At 42.8% G+C, this 24,091-nt stretch overlaps 1 protein-coding gene across 1 annotated transcript in view; it reads right to left on the bottom strand.

Moving 5' to 3' along the window:
* Positions 1-24,091, bottom strand: part of SecS (Sec synthetase) — an 80,853-nt gene that overhangs the window by 37,797 nt on the left and 18,965 nt on the right. Inside the window, 2 exon segments of the mRNA XM_067132702.1 lie at positions 6,049-6,192; positions 11,759-11,888. Coding sequence (XP_066988803.1) covers positions 6,049-6,192; positions 11,759-11,888 — 274 coding nt within the window.

Here is a 24,091-nt window from a genome sequence, read left to right as displayed (position 1 = left end):
CAAGGCCATCAAACCCTGGGATTAAAAACTCAACCTTTGACTTGTTACTACTACAAGAGTCTCAGATAAAAACAAATCGTAGTTACGGGCACAACTCTGGAAATCAAGAAAACCTGACCTTAAGCCAAGCCTCAAATATCTCAGTAAAGTACTTTACAATTTTTTTTACTGTAATGAGTAACAGGCCCAGGGTTCATCAATGTCTCCTGAAGCAAATGAAATTAAAAAACATAAAATCAGAATCAGAACTAATAAACTCATAACAACATTAACATTGTAAAATCAACAGAACAATAAACAACAATACCATCAACAACAACAGTATTTACATTATTTACAAAAATTCTCTTGAGAGTACAAATAAACATCACCATACATCACTGAAAAAGGCTCCAGAAACAACTGGTCAATAAGGTGGGGCTGGCACACCTTGTAATGCAAAAGAAATCAGCCAGATTTGCCACAACAAATGGGGAGGACAGTCAGGATGGACTTAGAAATAAAATGCTCAGAAGTAAAAGAGCAGGTCAAGACAAAGGCACTTTCCTGATAATCCACCAAGCAACTGTTGCTTTCTCATCAGCCTGTCCTACACACTTTCCAAAAACACAGGAAAGTGAACAAAATAGAGGATAAATGCCTGATTGTACCCTCAGGCAAGGACACTCAAACCCAAGATCATGGAAGGCAACGGTACAATGGCTATGGCAGTCCAAGGTTGGAGAACAAGGTTTGTATTCAGAAACCCTCTCTTAGAAGGGTTCGATTTCGGAATGTCCTTCTCCTTGAAGAGTTGCCTGCCGAGGCTAGAGTCTCTTCTACCCTATATTCACATTCATATTCACAGACGTTGCGGCTATTGTGAAGTCCAAGGTCTATGAATATATAGGCACTTCTGGTTATTGTGCCATTCAGATGAACATATCTGTCAATCAGTATATTCCTAATGCCACCACTGGTAAAAAGGGCTGGCTAAAATCTAGAGCCAACTGGGATTGCATTATTGAAGCTTGTCAGGCACTTATTATTTCAGATACTATATTAAATCCTGACCCCAAGAAGTTAAATGAAATGCTGATGGTTATTCTAATAAGGTATGTCCCTAGAAAGGCCATCAAATTCAGGAAAAATGACCAGTCATGGTTTGATGATATAAACAGACAAGCTTACCATGACAAACAGACCAAATTCAGCAAATGGAGACAAAATTGTTCAAATGAAAAATTATATTTTCATAATAAAATTCAGTTCCATTTACAGCATACTTATCAAGTAATTACACAGCTATAGTTTCAACTCATGCGGCAGCCTTTATTTAAAAAATCGTGGTAGCACTTCAATAGGTTAGTGTACATGACAAGCCCCGCCTACTAGCAGAAGTACTGGAAACAACTTGGCAGAAAACCTCATTCTGCTTGTCCATGAGAGCAGAGGAGGGCAGGTTCTGATTCTGTATTACTTGGCAAGTATATATGAAACTTAATTTTATTATGAAAATATCTTTTTCATATAAGTAACTTACCGAGTAATTACATAGCTGAATCCCACACTGAATAGGGGTGGGATACATGGACATACTCTATTCCAAAATATTAAGGCAAGGTAATGACTTTGAAATAGAGAAATTGCTAGCATTGAAACAATGCTTGTCATTTCCTTACATGGTAAGAGATATACTGCAGGTGAAAACTGCCCCTGGTTGGTGCTCATCTTAACCTGTAGTGGCATGGCGGTAAAGCCATGGGGAGCCTCTCCTTACGTGGGAGCTTTGCAGCAAAGGATAGAACCAACAGCTAGCAAAGCATATATACAGTAAGTGTCCTTGCCCTGGGTGCAGTACCAATATAAAAAAACAACCAGACAATACTTTCACCTACACTGAAAAACCACAACTCATCCACTGAGACTGGTGGGTACTCCAGGCACATTGTACCCCCTGGCTCCCGAAAAATTCGACACCCGAGTTCATGGCGAAGAGATAGTAGGAGAAAAAGTGATTCCTATGCTTCCTCCCCCAGTACCATGCCAGTTACTGAAAATGGCCCCAAGGTACTGCAATTTTTTAGCACTGTTTCAACTTCTTTCAAATAGTGAGACACGAAGATCGGTTTGCACTTCCAGTGGGCCAACTGCAGAATGGAAGTGCAAGACATTGGTGCCTGAAAGATAATAAGGCAGAGACTGCCCTGACGTCATAGGCTTTCACTTTAAAAGTAGGCAAAATGTCCTCCTGAATCTGATAGAGCACCTCAGAAATTAAGTCTTTGACAAAGAAGGACAATGTGTTCTTAGTCAGAGGGCACGACGGGTTCTTGGCAGAGCACCAGAGGTTACTGGATGGTCCTCTGATCTTCTCAGTCCTGCTCAAGTAAAAATTTAACCCGGCTCAGTGATGTAGGTCAGAAGTTGTCACCAGCAGAGAGGAGGTACTTGACGGTAGAGAAGGAAGCCTTATGTTTAGTGAAAGCTCTTGTTCACTTTGAAGTCTACCTATTGCCCTCTCCAAATTCAATAAATGTGTTAATGGATCATAATCAGCTTAATTTTATTAATAAATTAAAAAACAAGAATCAGCATATCTTACGCTGGAGTCTTATTCTGCAGGAGTATAACCTTAATATCCAACACATCTCTGGTAAAAGCAATGTTGTCCCTGATACTTTATCAAGAGCCTTCAAGAAGGTTTAATTTGTTTAGCGGTAGTTTAAAGATTCCCTCAACGTTAACAACTTTCCTTATTTTTCAGGTTCTCAATTTTCTTTGTTTTTACTTAGCTATTATTTCTTGTTGTAAGAGCAGTAGACTTAACATACAGTTCCGTTATTTTTTTCCTTAAACAGATTTTCAAGGTTACTTGATTTTTTAAAAAGTTTTTAAAATTCTTTTCTTAAAAAAATTTTTTTTCCTTTTGGTGGGGAGCTGTAATAATATGCTTAATTTTTATTCATGGCCTTTTAAAGTAAATTTCTTTCATTTATTTTCAATTTAATTTTTTTTTTATGCCACAAGAAAAGCTGGTTAGGGTTCTTCTAGGTTCTTCTCGCTCCCACTGAAGGTTGTTATTATTTAAGTGGTACCTCACCCATGAGAGTTTTTTTTCTTTTCATGTATTTATTTGGCTGGATGCTTGTTTAGTGATTCCCCGTTTGTTGCCTTACATTTGGTGGGGACTATTGGCTGAGGATGAGGGCAGTGTGTATTCAGCTCCTTGGCTTGGAGGTTTTGCAGACTTTCTTCACGCAGGATACTACGTTGGAGATTTTATACAGTCTGAAGGCCTTGCTGCATTTGAGGGGGCCCCTTTTCCTCTGTACTACGGAGGACGTTGCTGGCTTTCCTCTGCTTGGAGACGCTGCTGCAGCTCCGTCCCTTCTGCTTACTGAGGGGCATCTCCTTTGCTTTGGTCAGACACCATTCTCGTGTGTTCTGGAAGGCACTGCCTGTGCTCCCCTGCATCTACTGTACATCTTTGCATCCTTGGACTCTCCTGTTGCCCTTGGAAGGACAGCCTGTCTTTCTCCTCATCCTACGTGCCTTCGTCCTGCTAACCTCCGGAGTTGTGAAAACGCCTGATTCTGATTTGATAGCTGGTAAGGATATAAACTGTGTTCACTGTCTATAGACGTTGCTGATCTGTGTCAGTGTGCTGTACCCTCCGGCTGCAGACTCCTCGTGACTCCAGGTCCATTTTTGGACAGCCATGTGTGTGGTGCTGCTACTTCTGTAATTCTGTTTCAGCGTGCTATCACCCTGGGTATGGGTTAATTGATATTAATGTGGTTAGTTTTTTATGTTTTACTATGTATGTAATGTATGTAATTATTAAGTTTATTTGTAAAATATAGGATTAAGGCTCTTTCCCCTTTCATTCTCTCCTACTCAAGTTTTCAGGGCTTTCATAGGAATAGGTTGTTTTCCTTCCTCCTCCTAATTAGTCTCTCATTCTATCGCGTGACAGAATTTATTTTAGGTGAACATTTTCTGTACACCCTTATCCAGTTCTTTTTGTGGTGTTTCATAGGTATGAATAATTTTTTTTTGTCATAAATACTTAAGATTTAGTATTTTTTGTTATCCTCTTTGAGAGCCCTTTGTTGGCCGAGTTGGTTGAGCTTCAGACCGTCATTCGATGGGCCGGAGTTCGATTCCCGCCGCCGGCTGATGAAGAGTTAGAGGAATTTATTTCTGGTGATAGAAATTCATTTCTCGCTATAATGTGGTTCGGATTCCACAATAAACTGTAGGTCCCGTTGCTAAGTAACCAATTGGTTCTTAGCCACGTAAAAATAAGTCTAATCCTTCGGGCCAGCCCTAGGAGAGCTGTTAATCAGCTCAGTGGTCTGGTAAAACTAAGCTATACTTACTTACTTATCCTCTTTGAGTGTTATTCTCTGTGTTTTTGCTCTGTTGGTGATCTTGCCCCTTGGCCTTAAATAATCCTTTGTGGCACTGACCTTTAAAATGAAAAAGAGCCTGCTTTTGCCGCTTGTTAAATCTTAAATATTTGTGAACGTAAGTTCATTACAATATATTAAATGTACAGGCAGTCCCTGGTTATTGGTGGGGGTTCTGTTCTGACGACGGGTTCTGTTCTGATGGCATGATGATAACCGAAAACTGCCGCTTTTTGGTTACCGGTGCCTCTGTTTGGTATGTATCGGCGCCAATACCCAATTATCAGCGCCGCTAAGTGGACATCGGCAATTTTCGATGCTACACAACACCGTAAAACTGGATTGCCAATAACCGAGCCCGCCGATAACCGGGGACTGCCTGTATTTTATGCTCTTATGACCTAACAAACTTTTTTTTAGTTTCTTTTACCTCTTTACCCTAACCCTACACAAATTCTCTACTGGTTTATGCAAACAGCAGCAAGGCTCAAAATAATATTGATTGATTGATTGACTGATTTATAGATTTTAGGCATACATGCCAAGTACAGTACTGGGGCAACTAAGGCTATTCAGTGCTGAAACAGAAATTGACAGTGGAAAAAAAGTTTCAAAGGTGTAACAGGAGGAAAACCTCGCAGTTCCACTATGGATAAATTGTTAGGAGAGGGTGGAAAGTAAGATGGAAGAAAGAGAATATGAACTGAGGTACATTAAAGGAATGAAAGAGGTTGCAACTAGAGGCCGAAGGGATGCTGCAAAGAACCTTAAGTAATGCCTACATTGCACCGCATGAGGTGCAATGGCGGCACTAGCCCCCTATGGGGCCAAATAATATTCCACTTAATTCTAGATAAAATTTTAACAAGTAATCAAAACCCAGAAACCTGCAATGTTCAAGGATCAACTGTATACTGTACTATACAACTACAATCGTTGCCAGCTGAACATCAATGTGCATCCAAATTCTCTTTCATTAACAGTGAAGCAAGGAAGAAAATATAATTTACAATACAATACTTTTTTCACCAGAAACTCCTCCAAACGCCATCCAGTCAAACACTGCATACCTTATATAAAAGTTAAATTTGACACACTTATCTTGTGAGTTACTCAATTTTGTTTTTGGAACTCACGCTTGTAATGTATATGCAGTGTTTATCATCCTAATCTTTGTTTATCAAAAATGCTATTTATTATTTAATTAAAATTTTTATGATTTAATTACATTTTTTATGTTCATATTACTGCTTTTGGTTGGTAGAAGCATTAATCATTCATTTCTTCTGAAAATAAAAGTAAATAATTACTTTTATTTGCTTTTCAAATCACTTGATATTTATTTTCCTCATGTTTTAAAATCACTGCATTCTTCATTTTCACTGGTCGTACGTATTGTCATAGCACATTTACATGGATGAAACTATTTAAAAGTTTCATTGTAGCAGAAAATTGGATATAAATTTTAAATACGTAAGCATGTAGCTTTGGAAAGTAAATAAAAAAAGGATAAAATTATGAAATGTTATACAGTTAGGGAAAAACTATTTTGAATAAAAAACAGAATATTTCTGTTCAATTTCTCCTTCAGCATTGCATGTTAAAATTTATATGGGGAAACAATTCATTACCAAGAAGAAACAAACTGACTTACCAACAGACCTAAAAACATCCAAAACTATTGAATTTGTAAGCTTATTAAGCAGACTAGATCCAGCAGCTTTTGGCTGAACTTCAGCAATATCACCAGAGCGTCCTATGCCATGTCCCAAGCGATAATGGCGCCGTGACACAAGATCTGCAGAAAAAGTCATAAAAAATACCCACAATAAAATAAGAAATACCTTAATAAAGTTACATGAAAATGAAAAGAGAAAGTTGATATTTTCTTATTCCTATTCAATAGTAAAAATACTCCAGACTCTATAAGAAACTGTTTGTAATAACCCACTATTCTACATTAGATGTCTGATAAACTTATGTTACCCAAGTTTGCCCAGTACTTGCATATGTTAGTAACTGCTGGGAGATAGTCTAAGAACTTTGCAGAACTATGAGTAAATGAAAGTCTTGAGGAAATACTTAACCCAGTAAATGTTGAGGAAAGCAACTTTGCTGAGTTGGAGACTAAGATATCAATTCCAGTTTTAAATGACCCAATTATGCCTTGGAAGTTTTTCAACAGGTAAAGACAATGAAACTTAATACAGGACAGCGTGTGGTCCAGATGGTTTAGCTAATGGCATTTTGCATTTTGAAGGTTTTATCTGTAACCTGGATTGTGACAATTACATCTCTTTTTAATTGTTTTTTGTATCAACATGTTACCCCTTACAGTGGACTTTTACTTGACTTCTTGTCATTTTTAAACTAGGTTGTTGATCACTGGTTCATAATTATCAAGGTATAAGTGTTATTAACTGTTTAGCTAAGCTACATGAGCTGCTTTGTGCGAGGTTGCGACAACGGATCTCCCCTTTTAGGGAACAGGCAGGTTGTCAAGCCAGAAGGGGATGCACGGAACATATTGTGTAGCTTTGTCTATTGACTGACTTAACCATGAGGAAAAAATGGAAATTATTTGTAACTCTTGTAGATTTTTCTCAAGCATATGAGAAAGTTCCAAGGAATATGCTGTTTACTGTGTTGAAGAGACTTGGGTGTGGGCGATGCTGTAGTTGGCACAGCTGTTGTTAGTACCACAATAAGTGTACGTCTGGGTTCTCCCACGTCTTGTCTGTTATTGTCCTATTTGTTAATGTCCTCATTGATACTGTCAAACAGAACTGTGGTGTAGAAGTGTTCTTAACATGGCTTTATGTACTCATTCTTATGGATGATAATGTTATTTTATCAACTACAAGAATGAGTATTAAAAATATTAAGATTTTAAACCAATTTTATGAGTCCCATGGTATGGTAGTTGATGTAAGAAAACAAAATTCTATGTTATTGGTGGTAATGAGACTGATAAACAGGAAATTCAGGTCAACGACATTGTCATCAAGTCATGTGATCACTATGTGTATCTTGGTAGTCCTTGTATATCTGATGGATCCATTTCCAGCGCTATCAGAATGCATGGTCAATTGGAAATGTGTCATGCATTACAATCTGTATCCTTGATATCTAAAAATAATGATACAGTATACCTTTTATTGTAAAATGTAAGGTTTTTGATGCAGCTTTGTTATCGACCATTTAGTATGGCTGTAAATCATGGTTTGTTGGTGACTTGAAACCTGTTATAAAATTATATCACTGGTGTTTTAAACAACTGCTGGGTGTCCGTAACTCCACCTGTAATAACCTCTGTCTAGTTGAATTGGGCTCCCCGACCACCGCTCAAAGCGTTCGTGACTTCAAGGCAACGAAAATTTTTTTCGAAGGCGTGGAGGGAAAGAGCTAATATGCTTGATGACCCACTTGTTCATACTATTAATATGACATTAGGTCAAAACACACCAACTACAAGATGGTTATGTAATATTTTGCAGAGCAATATAGATGATGTACAAGCAGGTACTGATGAAACTTAACGTAATATTTTTGAATCCACATCCTCAAGGATGAATTTTTATAAACATATAAACATTGATTTCAGTGTACAGTCAACCCCCACAATTCGCGGACTCAGCGACTCACAAAATTTTTCTGTGGAACCTATCTATAAATTATTCGTGGGAAAATCAACCATTTGCAGATTCTTCTGTGGAACACATCTATAAATAATTTGCGAGAAACTCACTATATGCTGATTATTTTTTTTTTTTTTTTGTAGAGCAATATTCTGTATTTTCATATTATTTACTGTAATAACATTAAATTATAATACAGTACATAATAGTAATAAGATTAAATAATATTGTACAGTAATATTAAATAATAATAAGATTAAATAATAATACATAATATACACTGGGTACCTGTAATAATAATACATAATAATAATAAGATTAAATCATACGGGTACTCACTAGTGATTAATGTTGATTATAGATGATGATGAATTAGCTGTGCAGTCTGATGAATGACAATGAAGATATGACTGCATAGCAAAGTAGAGGAGTTACATTTCCTCTGAGGGTGCCTCTTCTCCTTCTTCAAGGGTCTTGAGAGGCACCACCTTGTTGAGGTAACTGAACATGTCCATAAAGTATTATAATAGGGCTGCATCAGTTCATTAAGGCCATTGGAAAAATTTCTGGCTCTTACCTTAAAATTATCCTGTGCCTCTATCACTGTCTGCAGCTACCTGACTTTCTTAATAATTTTGTACAGACCAAGAAATTCTTCAAAATCCTGGTCCGTTGGTGGGATATAGAGTACGTGAGCGAAGGTGGCGAGTTCTCCCGCAAGGGCTTTCCCAAGCATTCTACCCTCTTCACATTCTATCTCGATGAAGGCGATGGCATTTAATGCCATGCCATAACGGGCTGCTATTTTTTTGTGACTTTTCCCCTCTCTTAACAATCACGTCTACCTTCTCCTCGAGTGTCATGATCTTCCTCTGGTGCTTAGGCTCTTTGCCAGAAGCCTTAGAAGAAGCAGGGCATTCAAAAGGCATCTTAGGCCACCATTCAATAAGATACACGATTCCGCACCGATACGTATGTACATGACACACGACCTCTAAAGGCACATATATTGAACTGAGACACTGGCCAGAGATGCTGGGTCATTTGTGCTACATGTAAGTTGCATACATACAGGATATTGCACATAACAACACTGATATTCTGCACATACTGTACATTTTATAGATAGTATTTTGTTGTGTTGTATGATGATTTTGAAATGTCAAAGTGTTTCAGGATGATATGTAGTATGAAGAGCATATCTAAAATACAAAGGGACTTACACACTATGTACTAGGATATGTCTGTATTTTCATTTTACTATACAGTACATTTTCCTGACTACTGTATGTAAATACATTTTTTATGATGAAAAAAGATTTACTAATTTTCAAATATTATAGTACTGTAATATATTAATGTAAACAGCAAAATTTCAATAACTAGTATTTTTTTTCTCAAAAAGTATTTTACTCAAGCCAGTGATCCGCAGAAAATCTCGAGAAAGAAAATGCATGCTGGGATTCTGATTATACCCAGGCGCAATGATACGTAACATGTTATTGGCTGCTGTCTGCAAAGCAGCCAATCCAGGAGGGCCATTCATGTTCCTTGGCGCTCATTGGCTGCACACTTGGCACTCACTGGCTGGACCCTCAAGACTTAGTAATCACGGAGATGAGATTGTGGGAGCCCGCATCATCTCGAAAGAAATGTAGCATATACTTATATATTTTTTTATTTGTGAATAGACACCCTGTAAAGATATCCTGAGGAAAATAAACATAATATTCATTCTATTTTTACCATTTGTCAATAAATAAATTGACAAGTAAATGATTTCACTTATGACAACATAAATTTTGTAAATGAGAATGGTGATGAGGATGATTGCTAGAGTATTAATTTGCATATGTCTGTATATCTGTATATAGTGTGTTTATTTCTATATCATGGTTATTTTACTGTAAAAATAAGAATAAATATAAAACACTACATGTTAATTCTTAGGCACAGCACGTGTGGTGCCACTTTGACAAATGCCGAGGAAAGGAAAAATTTTGGCGAGTTACTCTGGTCTCATGTTTTCCTCGATGCTATCACCATAGAAAACAAAGATATTTTAGTTGGTAATGCAAGAATATCAATTACTTTGAACTAAGCAGGATTTAAAAATTATTCACGAGTTTTGCAATACAGTAATTTGCCAATCACAGGGCAATAAAAGAAATGAACAAAATTGTCAATAAACACATCTAAAACTTTTTTTGAGCAATGATGCTTCAGGTTTTTGCTTACTCAGACATCAAACAGTCCAAAACTGTTAGACATCAAACAGTCCAAAACTGTCTAGAACGCAATTTTGATTATTCCTTGAAATTTGAGGATCAGCGCACCCCTCAAGCTAGGGAAAAAAATACTTGGTAACCTTCCTTCATGCTTGCTCATATTAGGAGTGCCATAACTTGATAATTTAAGAAATTCAACCTAAACAGATCTACAAAAGAAGTAGCTGCTATCAGGTGTTTCCAAACAGTCTCAAACAAGCAAAGGAACTGTATCAGTTGGACTACACCTAGTAAATTCATGTTGGCACATATGGGAATAGAGCCCCTTCATGACTTTTTTAACAGGCAAATTGATGCCACTGGTCAAAGGGATTACTTACTTCAGGAAACACTATGAAATGTCTCATACATGAGGATAAACCTGCTGCTCTCTACCTTTAGGGTAGTGCCTTTTCATATTCATCTATAGCTGAAGAAACCTCACAAAAGGTTGCATTCGCAGCAAGAGTTCCCCCAGAGATGAAATACATCCAAAAAACTACTCATCTCACAAACAGGGAACCGAGTGTAAGAAAGCTTCTAACACATACTTGATAAACAAAGTTCTGTTATTGTAATCATTATCCGAAAAGTTACAATATCTACACACCTCAACTCACCATCACAAACCATTTTCCACTGTATGTCAATAAAGACAGACAGCTTTAGGACTAATCAAGCTTACTTTACTCTCACTACACAAGTTAGTTTGAAGTCCACAATTCCGAAAATTATCTGCAATTTCTATGACTTCCCCTCTCTTTTTTGCCACACTTTGTCAAACAGTACAACATTCTAAAACTTGTGGTCATAAAAGCTAAACAGCAGCCATTACACCCCAGACTACTTTCAATCAAATGTCCAAGGACTACTGTGAGTTATCTACAGTATACCACTGTCCAGACTGCTCGTATCATTTCCCCGAGCTGCAACAGTTCCTTGACCAAAAGTTTCTGCTGCTCTCCAATTCTTATGTGACCTTGCATGACCTTGCATTACTCATGCACCTGTCATCCAGGCAAGTCTTGTCTCTAAGATTTACTTCACACATAATTAAGTTAAGGTAGAATTCAGCTAAACTTCACACATAATTAAGTTACGGTAGAATTCAGCTAAACTATGAAAGAGTTAAATGGGCTATTACTACCACAAAAAAACTTAAGTATGAGGGGCAGCAGTAAAGATTAATATAAATATGTCTGATGAACGCTATGATTATGACTGCAAAAAATGAGAAGATTGTATTTAGCATCATCTTAAAAAATCACAAATGATTCAATAACTGCACATGCCAGAAAGTACCAGTACATAAATATTAAGGAAAGGGACAATTCTTTGCTCACCAAATTCAGGGTATAAAATAAAATATGCAAACCAACACCCAATTCCCTTGAAGGTGTTAAAGCAAAAACACAAAAAAATCTAAGATTAATAAAATGCAGAAATCATAGTGACATACTTGAATAAATTCTGGCTTCTCTTTCCCCGACTCCGCAGTTGTGAGGAAAATTATTACTGTCCATCTGAGACAATTCATTGATAATCATCTCTATTGCTGAATCATCCCAACCATCTTCTGGACATTTTCTCTGAAAGAAAAATTTATCAAAAACATAAAATTAATAACTATATAAAACAATTTGCCATTTGGGCAGTACAACTTGAGTAAACTTGCAATATTATATCTTTATTTTATTGGTCACATACAATTCAACATGATCCACTGCGAGATCATCTTAAAGTTTTCGTATAGTCTTCCTGGGTTAATGTACGCACTGTATTTGCAGCCAATTAATCTCTTAAAAATGTTGTACCAGGATGAAAACAAGTGCCCAGAGTACAGGACAAGTTTACTAGTTTATAACTATTGTACTGTATACAAGGAAGATACCTGTTTTTCACTTTTTAAGGTACAACCCAGTTCTCAAGAGGCTAAATTGTCTCTGAGACCTCACATGAGCTTCTAGCTTAACCCAATACAACTTGCTTCTGTCATTATTATTCCTTGGCAATGTATTATGACTGTAAAACATTCCTTGAGCCTGGAATCTATACAGAACAAAACAGCACTGGCTTTGATTTCTCATTATCTATGCCATCTTTCAGGAAAATTTTGCCTACTTTCCAAAATTAGCAAATTTTTTAAGTACACTAATATCACAATTTTTGAAAGTAAATTGTATTTTTCCTAACTATACAAACCTGAGGTCCTTTATATTAGGAATTACTTACAGCAAAGCTGGACATGGCCGTTAAACTCTTGAACAAGGTGATTAGGCAGTAACTACTGTCATGTAGGCAGGAATACCAGCCTGCCCAGATGTAAACATTCCAGTTTGCCTTTCGGTCCAGGTTCAGATTGAGGGGTGGCATGAGGCGGGCATAAAATGTAATGTAAAGGACCTGAGGTTTGTATAGTTAGGAAAAATACAATTTACTTTCAAAAACTGTGATTTGTTCCGACACGATATATAAACCATCGGTCCTTTACATTAGGAAGACTAACTGGTTGGAGGGAGGAATCTGAGTGAGTCTCTTGAACTGATGTCATTGTTCATTTAAAGTTGGTACTCATTAATGCCTCTGTATCACCTGATGAATCAGTAAGTGTTCCACAAAAAGAAAAAATGCCTACTAACTGGAGTTTTGCATATCTGGGCTACTCCTCCTAGTCGAAAGAGCGGGGAGGAGTACCGTGCCTCTGACGTATTGATCGGAGTGTAAGAACTGCAAGATCAAATGTCAGATACTGAACCTTTCTGCATGAGTGAGGAAACGAAATAGGCTAGTGTCGGAGGCAGTAAGGAAAACCAGAGCTTCTATGATTCTAGAAGAAAAATAGAATGGGTGCTCGATGTGTAATCTTACTGCATCAGATGCCAGATCCAGCAAGTATTGTTTGAGTCCTATTCTCATTCCAAAGGAAGAGAGGTAGGAGGACAGGGAAGGAGGAGGAAGAGAGGTCAGTCACTCTTGGTATCCTTCTCACTTCCAGATCCAACACCTTAGGCGAGATGCTACCAGTACTGTACTCTTGAAGGAGCCGGGTAAGAAACCACAACTTGTTGAGCAGGCACCACAGGGCCAAGGAAAAAAGGTTCCAAGGGCCTGTGGGCAAAACCACAGGAAGATAGGAGTGTGGCCTAAGAGATCACGTCTTGCTTCCAGACTGACAGAAACTTCCGGAATGCGAGGGATGGACCAAGCCATTGACTTCATGAGCTCTCGGGTAGAAAGTAATGGTATCGTCGTCGCTAGCTGCCAAGTACCTCCTTCAATCGCTTCATGAAGCCAGGAGAAAGATGTGTCCTGAGACACTTCTTCCTTGGAAGAGACAGTACTAGTGAAAACGTCGACGACATCCAGGTTAGGAATGTCGAGCCTTTTCAGAAAGTACCACAGCTCCCTAATAGGACAAAGTAACGACTGATCTGGATCATCGATACTAAGTCCAAGGAGGAGGGGAACAAGAAGGACTCGAACCAGACAATAGATGCCGATGGATTCGGAGTCCACTTGCGACATCTGAGGAGTTGAGGTATTGATCCCCTTCACCTGTTCTCCCATCTTCTATATCAAGGCCGGAGCGAGATGAAAGATGATCCTAAGAGGGCACATCTCTATCCACCCAGGGAACAGGTCCCTGGAACAGCAAGACCGAAGAAGCTTCTCATCTGTACCTAGATCTCAACTGAGGAGAAGAAGGCTACTTCAGATAGAAGACTAGGTTGCAAGTGCCTATGTTCTTCACAAATGAAAGGGAGAGAAGCAACCTTCGGCAGAGAAGATGAGAAAGTCCAGACTTGAAGAGCGACTCAGACCCGAGAAGAAGTTCCGTCAACAACATCAACCAGCGAAGACGGATCCAGTCTCTGAAATAAGTGTTGCACAGGACTTCAAGAGATATCCAGCTACAGGCAGTCCCTGGTTATCGGCGGGGTTCCGTTCACGACGGCGTGACGACAACCGAAAATCGCCGCTAACCGAAAATCGGCGATAATAGCACTGATCCCTGGTTAGCGGCGCCAATAACCGGTTAGCGGTGCCGATAACCGGATCGCCAGTAACCGAGGCTGCCGATAACTGGGGACTGCCTGTATATCCTTTGCCGCTCAGCAAGAAAGCCCATTTGTCTGTAACTCGGGGTGAGCAGTGCCTGTGAACCCCTAGCGAAACAGACAAATACGGAGGGAAAAACGTAGATATCAATTTTTCCCAAAAAGACAGCATGCCCCACTGTAGTGGCCTCTGGGTCTGGTACAAAGGTGCGAGAAAAACTACCGACTTTGCTGTGCAGTGAGGCAACAGAAAGATGGTAGGGATCTCTGTTGAGCAGTCTCTTTGTGAATCTTCGTGAGGAAAAGAGTGAACAGCACGTTCTGTCCCGATCACTCAAACCCGAGGCCAAGCTCGCCTACCAATACATCCCCACCAGGAATGCATCTGGCTAATTGAGCTGTCGAGTGTGCTACAGAACACTTGAGTACCTGCAAATGTCGACAGGTGAAACAGGAGGAAATAACGATTCCCTCTTGTTTGTCGACGTATGCCACTACTGTGGTTTTGTTGTTCAATGAAACCACCGAGTGTCGCAAAACTCATCCTGAATTCTTGGAAGGCCAAAAAGCTCCTTTGAGTCCAGGATGTTGATGAGAAGGTACTAATCGTCATCGTCTCGGTCACACACCTTCAAGACAAAGTCTTACAGGTGTGGGCCTATTCCTCGATTGATGAATCCAGAGGTAGACACACAATGTGAGGGGAATATGCAAGCATATTCGAAGGTTCCTTCAATCACGCATTAGCCTAACTCTTTCCTCATACTTCAAAGAGGAAAGAAGGATGGAGGACTGGAAGCAGACCTCCTTCATTCTCCACCATGGGGAAGCTTCTGCAAGATGACAGGATACCAAGATGATCAGCTCTAGCTGGGCTGGTATTACCCAAATTGGGAGCACAGGAAAGGAAGCGGGATGGAAGTTTGCTGAAAAGAGAAAGGCAGAAACAAGTAAAGATTCGTTCCAAAGGGTCGAGCCAACTCAGGACTTATGAAACCAGAGATCCGAATTGGGACAAAGTCCTTCTTAATGCCAGAACTGCCCACAGAACTGCAGTCAGTAAGACCCTCCGAGGCAAGAGGAATTCATACTCTGTCGAGGCAGGGGAGAAGCTTGGTGTCTCGACCTGAATGAACTCCTTGTCCGAAGAAAAGTATTCATCTGGTCGAGAACGCTCTCGCAAGCAAGGACCGCGGCAGCCCCCGACACTCTCGGCCTCTAGGGAACTGCAAGAGTTGCGAGTGATGAAGATTATTCGATGGGGGAGCCGCAGCCCCGTCCCGGGGATCCTCGCACTGACGAATCGGTGAGAAGTTCTCCAAAAAAATGAGGGTGATCACAACTCAAAGAGGAAGACCCTTGCTGCTTTCAAAACATGAAACTCCTGTACCTCTCTCCTTGGAGGGAGACCTTGACGGATCTCAAGAAACCCTTCTCGGCTACCTAGTTGTACTACAGACACTCGGGGGACCAACACCCACACCACAACAGGCAGCCGAACTCCGAAGACAAATTCGTCAGAGCTCTCTCTGTCCATCTCACGCCTCTCGGAACAACCGAGAAGAAAAGAGAACAGGTGAGGAGAAAGAGTACCTCTACCTGCCCTGCCTGTAAGACCAGCAGGAGAGGTGGACCATGAGCAATAATCAACTGAAGGAGATTACTGTCACACGGGGAAGAAGAGTGCTTGTGCCATGGCAAAGTGCTTTCCTGGGAAGAGCAGAAAGCTCACTGGAACAGAGCCAAGAAAGCGATTCGGAAAAACAGAGTGGGGCCGAGATGAGCTACACCAAACCAAGCCAATCACGCAAACGCAATCCACTGGGTGGTATATGGTGGACTGGGAGGCAGGCGGGGCGAGCCAAGCCAAGTGAGCCGACTGCGCGAACACAATCAGAACTGGACAGGGCGGAACTCATCTGCCGTGAACTAGCGCTAGTTTTCCGAACTCTGAACTCCTTCAAGGCTAAGGCCCCTCGAGGAGAAGGTTCAAAGGCGAATTCTGTGTCTGCTATCCTGCATGCTCAAACCCCAAGGTTCAAGACACAAAGGATGAAACCCGGCCAAGCAACCAAAGCAGCTGGCGGGCAGTACAGGAAGTCCCTGGTTATCGGCGGGGTTCCGTTTCTGAGGGTGTGATGATAGCCGAAAATCGCCGTTAACCAAAAATCGGCGATTTCGGCGCCTTTTCGGCGATTTTCGGGGGTTATCAGCGCCGAAAAGCATTGATTTTCGCTTATCGGTGCCTCTGTTAGGTATGTATCGGCGCCAATACCCAATTATCAGCGCCGATAAGCAGAAATCGGCGATTTTCGCCGCCAAAATTTGCCGACTTTCATCACTAGACAAGCCTCATAAAACCGGATCGCTGTTAACCGAGCCTGCCGTTAACCGGGGACTGCCTGTATCGAGACACCTAGGAGTCTCGGCACTTTCTCTCGTCCTGTGCCTCTCGTCAGGAGAATGCTTGTGATTCATAGAATTCGAGCGACCTACGAGACTCCCAAAAATTGGGGGGGGCTGCTTTCGGTTTCCTCAGACAGGCACAGAACCAGTCTTAGACGCAGACTTCTATGACTGGCAATGAGACGTGGCCTATTGAGGCCGCACTCTCAAGGCCCACGAAGCACGAGACCCCACAGGAGAATGCGAATCAGTTCCTGCCCATGGGCAGGAAGTGCCAACAAGAGAAACTTGTCTCCCAGAAGAGAGTCAGACCCTTAGAAGTCCCGCAGGACTCCTGAAGGGAATCTCTTCTCTGCTTCTTCTGGTGTTCGAACCGATAGGATCGAGACACCAGGCTGGGAACCCAACCCAGCACTGGTAAGCACTCGGGGAGCACTTGTGGTGCTGGCAGGAAGAGCTGACACACCTGGGTGCCTCAGCCCTGTCTCTCGCACTGCTCTTGAACTGGGCCGGGGAGAGTATTCTCCAGACCAGACTGGGATACACGATATTCCACCGAATATTGAGCACTTGGAGCGGCTTGTGAACGAGCGCCGAAAGCAGCCCCCATCTTAAAGAGGCGAAACCTCTAGGACTGGGAACGGGATCGCAAACCGAAGTCTGCGCGCCCATGGCCCCCGAAACACAAAACCCTGGGGTATATGAATTGGTTTCCTAACCCGAAGGTTGGGAAGTGCCGAGAGACCCACTGCCTCCTTGGAAGGAGGCAGCCCCTAGATGTCCAAGGGCATTAAGGGGAAGGAGGCAGCCTTCCTCTCCTTCGACCGACGGAGGTTTGTCCGGTTCCCGGGACTCCCTCGAACCTCGAGAGAGGAAGGGAAGAGGCAGCAGAAGACGAAATCGAAGATACAATGAAGACGGCGGTTACTTCCACAGGGTGACTTCCTTCACCTTCACTCTAACATCTACAGGATGGTAAACACGAAATATGGTAACCTCCAGGGAAGCTAGGTAGGAACACAATGAAAGCGGGCCAGGACACGACCACCAGGAGAAGCAGAAGGTACGATCAGGACAGCTGATGCAGGAGCTACGGGAGGGGTTCGGAAGGCAGGAGCTACAGCAATGGCCAGGAACGTCACTTCCACATGGCGGCTTCCTTCACCTTCACTCTGACATCTTCTACAGGATGGCGGACATTGTAACCTCTGGGGCAACTAGGCAGGAACACAACAGAAGCAGCCTAGGACATGACCACCAGGAGAAATAGCAGGCACAATCAGGACAGCTGATGCAGGAGCTACGGAAGTGGTTCGGAAGGCAGGAGCTACAGCAATGGCCAGGAACATTACATGAAAGTCACCAGCAGCGACAGGAACGATCAGGACGGCTGCGGCAGGAGACCAGGAAGAGCCGCTCAGAGACTGTCATTGAGTTAACAGGAGCATAACACAGGAAACAGCAGGAGCAGATGAATCACAGATATACCAGAGGCAGTGCCACAGCATACATGAAGGCTAGCAATGACAGCGATCGATCCACATCGGCAGGAACACAGTCAGAATGATCTTGACATGGAACTATGCCATTCCAACCAGGTACTGTGGTCGATCCCGAAGCAACACTGCATGAATGTCGGGACTCCTTCATGCAAGATACCCCCTGAGATATCCAGCCAACTACTGCTGTGCCTGTGATGCTCACTGTCAACCTGAAAGAAAAAGCAAAGGTGACTAGTAGAGGGAGACTCCTCTCGCTACGAGGGGAACTGCCCTACGCAGCGAGAGGAGGCCCCTTAGAAGAGGTCCCAACCGCCTGCGGTACCCCCCCTTGTGGCCTTCGCCTGATGAGTGAGCGAAGAGGGCGAAGGAGAGAGATCTCTACCGAAGGAGAGATAAGGAAGAACCTACAGGGAGAGAGAAGGAAGGAGGGGAGGCCACCAAGGGTGCCGTGGCAGCGGAACTTACTGACGATGCCCGCAAACTCCCCCCGCAACTCTCTATCAGCACAAGTAGGAGGGAAGTAGCCATGCCCTTGTACATGGAGGGCGGGAGCCCAAGAAGGGAAGCAAACTCTTACGCCCCGATCAATGTAGGGGGAACAAAGATATTACATCCCAATCTAATATCTCTGAACATATAGGGGAACGCCTTCAGTACCTAAATAAAGGGTTACTGGAAGAGAAGCATTACCACTCGGTCACGTCCCTCTAAATACACCCTTGGCCGTCAAACCCAAGACACAGACGCAGTGGAATGATGGCTTATGGAAGGCTACCACAAATCGTAGGTTTGTATTAATAAATATCAAACACACGCAATATATACACAAAAATACATGAAGATCCCACTGGGATAATAAAGAGCTTAATGACAGTCAGGCAAAGAGATCCGAAAACACGTCTGCAACGCATGACAGCCGAAAGCAAACTGGAATGTTTACATCTGGGCAGGCAGGTATTCCTGCCTACCTGACGGAAGTTACTGCCTAACCACCTTGTTCAAGAGTTTAATGGCTGTGCCCAGCTTCGCCATAAGTAATTCCTAATGTAAAGGACAGATGGTTTGCATATCGTGTTGGAACAATTGTACAGGCAGTCCCTGGTTTACGACGGGTCCGGCTTATGACGTTCCGAGGTTACGACGCTTTTCAAATATATTCATCAGAAATTATTTCCCGGTTTACGACACATGTTCGGGGTTACAAGGCGTCGTACGCCAATCCGACGGAAGAAATATGGCTCCAAAACGGCAGAATAATAAAATTTTGGAGGTTTTTTTGATGAAAAACTCAATAAAAATGTAGTTTACATCGCTTTCAATATACCCAAAGAATTAAAAGTAAGATTTTCTACGGATTTTTTACGATTTTTTACTATTTTTCGGTTTACGATGCAGCGTAAAAACGGAACCCCCGTCGTAAACAGGGGACTACCTGTGTTTTTCATAAGATACAAACCTGAAGGTCTTTGCATAGGATTTAGCTTGCAAACCAAGCTGGAATGGCCATTTAAGTTTCAGACAAGGTCGTTAACTACTGTCGGTAAGGGGAAGCCCCGCCCAATCGTCGGTCTGCACTCCATTTTACCTTTTGGCCCAGGTATCAAAATGAGGGGTGGCTGAGGTGGGCTGTAAATGTATGTAGAGACCTTCAGGTTTGTATGTTTCGAAAAATACAGATTACCTACAAAATTTGCTATTTGTTCCTACACAAATACAAATCTTCAGTCTTTATAGAGAAGACTTACCCACTGGAGGGTGGAGTAAATCTCTGAACCAACTGGTTTGGTTCTACTCACCCAGGAATACCTTCCTGGTCTGAAAGAGATGAGGAAGGAATCCCGCATTTTTAGCTTGGAAAAATGGGATGTTGCAACTGCTAGACTTCTGGGGTTAAAGCAATGAGTTGTGTCATTACTTTGGAAAAAAAAAAAAAGCTTAGAAGAACCCAAAAGTGTCAGAGACAATAAAATTTACTAATAAGACCAAAGGGCTCATTTTATTGCCTTTCCTCTCTCCCCTTGTCTTGAGATGTTGGGGGGACATGCATCCACACCATCTACACATGATGATGGACAGGATGCCCTTGTCAAGTAGTCACCAGCAAACTCGTCTGTCCAGCATGTGACGGCTCACTACGTGTCTCTTTGTTTCAAGAGAGAGACAGGTAAAAGAGGGAAGGAAGGAGACCATTCACTCACACCCCTTCTTTCCTGCTTACCAAACACCTTAAATGAGATACACGTGTCACCTAAGGGAGCTGGATGAACCACACAACTTGGTGGCGCTGGGCAGCCACCACAAGATCCAAGGAGAAGTGTGTCCAAAAACTTATCGGTAAGTCCTGAAGATAATACGAGATAAATGTGGTCTGGTACGACCACATACCTGCCCGTATTACTTGGTGAACTGACAGGTTCTTCCGGAATGTGAGGGACGGGGTGTTGCCCGATTTCGTGATCTCTCACCCAGACTGAACTCCTGTTTACCTCATCAGACGAAGAGCAAGCCCGTTGCTGTCTCATGAAGCTCGAATTAGGATGTGTTCTTGGACACCTATTCTATGGCTAAGTTGGTACTAACAAAGAGGCATCGACACGCAGGCCTGAGATGCCAAGTTCTTTGAGGTACAGTAGTACCGCATCACTCTGACTGGACAAAGTAGCGTCTCATTCCAATCACATCCACATTAGCGTCTCGCTCCAATTGTATCCACAAAGTCCTTCTGAAGGGGGATTGAAACAGACTTGAATCCGGTGTCAGGGACCTACAGATTCTGAGTCTCAGTTATGAATTCCAGGACCAATTTGAGCATAACAGATCCCCTTCCCATTGAGTGCTAATATTGAAGGCCATGAAGCTCGGCTACTCTTTTTGCTGAGGCTAGGATAAGCGAAAAAAAATCTTAGTCAGAACTCTGTCTAATGACCCACTCAACAGCCCGTACAGCGTATGAGCTAGGCTCGTAAAGATGAGAACTGCAACCCACTTGGGGGTCTGAGTTCCCAGGGAAAGCAAGCATGTTCAAAACTTCTCAGAAGTATATATCCCTCACAAGGACAAGAGATCTATTTCCTTCAACCAAAGCTCTCAGCCAAGGGCAGCTCTATCTCCCTTAATGGCTGAGACAAAGAGAAGTTTCTCACCGCAAAGAAGGGCGAGAAAGTCCGCTACCTACTGAACAGAACCTCTGATTGGAGGGATACTGCACTGACTACACCAACTACAGAAGACAGTTCATTTCCCCTGCTACACGGCCACTGAATATTCCACCCATATCCAGACATCTCCTCGTTATGTGTCAAGAAACAACGACCTTGCTCGCAGGAGGTGCCATCACCTCCAATGTCTGATAATACATCTCTCACATGCAGCTGGTACAGAAGGCTGTGCCATGGGGGGATCTCCCTCGTAAAACAGAGCCAGCAGGTCTGGGACCCACTAAGTGTGTGGCCACTAGGAGCCACCAGAGTCAAACCGAAATTCTGGGTGATCAAAGCCTGTTGATCACCTAACGAATCAGACAAAAACGGAGAGGAAGAAGTAAGCCTCTAAAATGATCCCTAGGTACTGGAAAAGCATCCTCCATTGCAACCCACAGTCCAGCACAAATGAGCTGTACTCCGGTAACTTCTGTCATACTGGTTATGGAAAGATTATGGCTGGGACTCCCCATAACTTGGAGAGTCTCTTGGCAATGTCTTGGTGTAGTGTCTCTATCCCTATCACCAGGCTCTGGCCACTGAACTTGTCTGCCACCCCATTCCGAGACCCTGGAATGTATCTGGTTGTCAGCGCCACCGAATGTGCTACTGCCCACTTGTGTACCTGCACAGTCAACTTGTGCGGCTGGAAGGACACCAGTCCTCCCTGCTTGTTGATGTATGCTATTACTGTAGTGTTGTTGCTCATCAACACCATGGAGTGTCCCACTATTCGGGCCCAAAACTCCCACTGGGCTAAAAAAAAGCTGCCTTAAGTTTTAGGACACTTACGTGGAGGTGTCTGTCATTCTGGTTCACATGCCTGTAACAAACATTCTTTCAGGTGAGTGATCAACCCCAAGCAGAGTGTCCGAAAGACAAGAACACCTTGGGAGAGGGAGTGTCCAGTGGCACCCCTAAAGAGAGGTTCCTGTCGTCTAGCTCTCCTCACTTCCTCCGACTGAGGAAGATGAGAGCGAGGTGGGTCTGTTGACGGAGACCCGTCCACCTTCTTTCCCAGCTAAAGGGCAAGGAGGTGACGCTGCCCCTGAGGGCCCGAATCTACCATGGTTACAGGTGAACCAGAATGTGTCACTGCCAAGCTGGTTGTTCCTGCTGAGACAGGAACTTCTGCACTGCCTCTCTGAACCTGCCGATGTGAGAGTCCAAGGGGAAGACCCTTGTTGGTGGCCATGTCTATCAGCAAGTTAAGATACTTTACCCTCTGCTTGCACGGGAGATCTGACTTCTCAAAGTTGATCACTATACCCATGTCATGATGAAAACTCGAGAAGTTGATCTCTGTCCAAACGACTGCAACACCGAGGTTGCCTGTGCAACCAAGCTCGAGAAGAGATAAAAAATGAACACTCAAGTGAACCCTTGCAGGAGGACTGATGGGTAGATATTGAGCATACACATCCCTCAAATCCCTGACTAGCAAGAAATCGCCACCTCTGATGGGATTGAGAACAGAACGGACCATCCCATCTACGGCCAGTACTGGTGAATGAACCACTTCAGTGGGAAGAGGGCTAGAAGACTCCCACAGCGCCTTCACCTCTTCCCACAGGGCAAGGTCCTTCCATTAGTCAGGAAAGAACATTCAGAACCGGACTGGAAAGAGGGTGAGGGATGAAAAAGACTAAAGGTAGCAAAACCGTATCTGATGGGCATCCTCTACCTATATTTCCGCTCCATGTCGCTGCCAAGTTTGCCCAATGGCTTGACAGGCACCACCCCCATTGGCAGCAATTGGGAAAACTGTCACACCCTTGGTGTCCTCCATCTTCTGCTGGGGTAGAAGTCTGGGTACCTCTATGAGGAGTCGTGGAAGTCTGGGACTTTCTCTGACTGAAGGGGAAGGGCCAGCTTGACGGTAGGGTCAACCTGCAGTGCCACGTAAAGACCTAAAAGTCTTAGGCATTGTCTGTGAACAAGCCAAAGCCTGTCCACTGCAGCCTCCACCTCCCTCTAGCAAAGAGTGGGGAGGATCCTAGAACCAGTCTGTTCCTGAGCATCAACGCCAACTCAAGACTAACAGACATAGAAGTTTGAAGCAACACTGTGTCTTGCCCCAACAGGTTGCTGTCTAGTGGAGGAGGTAGATAATATCACTAACTCCCAGAGTAACAGTCTCGAGGGCTGCATTCTCCTCGGGTGTACACAGGCCCGAGGATAAAAACGATCTTGGTCAATGACAGACTCAAAGATCGATCTACAAGACTAACTGGAATGCTGCTCTGGCAGTCAATTCTGGTGGCCCTGTCTCCGCTTGCAATAGGGAAACTCCCTCCACACGGGGACATGCTAGGGACAAACCGGGACACAAACAAGTCAGGTCCGGGTCATCCTAAAAGACAGCAATGATCTCTCTGAGAGAATGTGATATTTCCTCTAAGTGGAGGAATTGCCTAGCATGAACAGCTGGACCAGGGAGCATTCTCTTGCTCGGGGGAGCATGGAGCAAGAAAAGATAATGTCTGTTCCACGTTATCATTAAAAAGACGCACCACTCTAATGATCTCCACAATATCTCTCTCCAACTACTTAAGAGCAAACACTCACCAGAGCCCCTGGCAATCTCTTAACCAATCGGCACATGTCCTGTCCAGTCCAAGGACTG

The sequence above is a fragment of the Macrobrachium rosenbergii genome, chromosome 32 (assembly GCF_040412425.1).
Source record: "Macrobrachium rosenbergii isolate ZJJX-2024 chromosome 32, ASM4041242v1, whole genome shotgun sequence".
In the NCBI taxonomy this organism is placed as follows: Eukaryota; Metazoa; Arthropoda; class Malacostraca; order Decapoda; family Palaemonidae; genus Macrobrachium; species Macrobrachium rosenbergii.
This window is presented reverse-complemented; position numbering and strand designations above follow the sequence as displayed.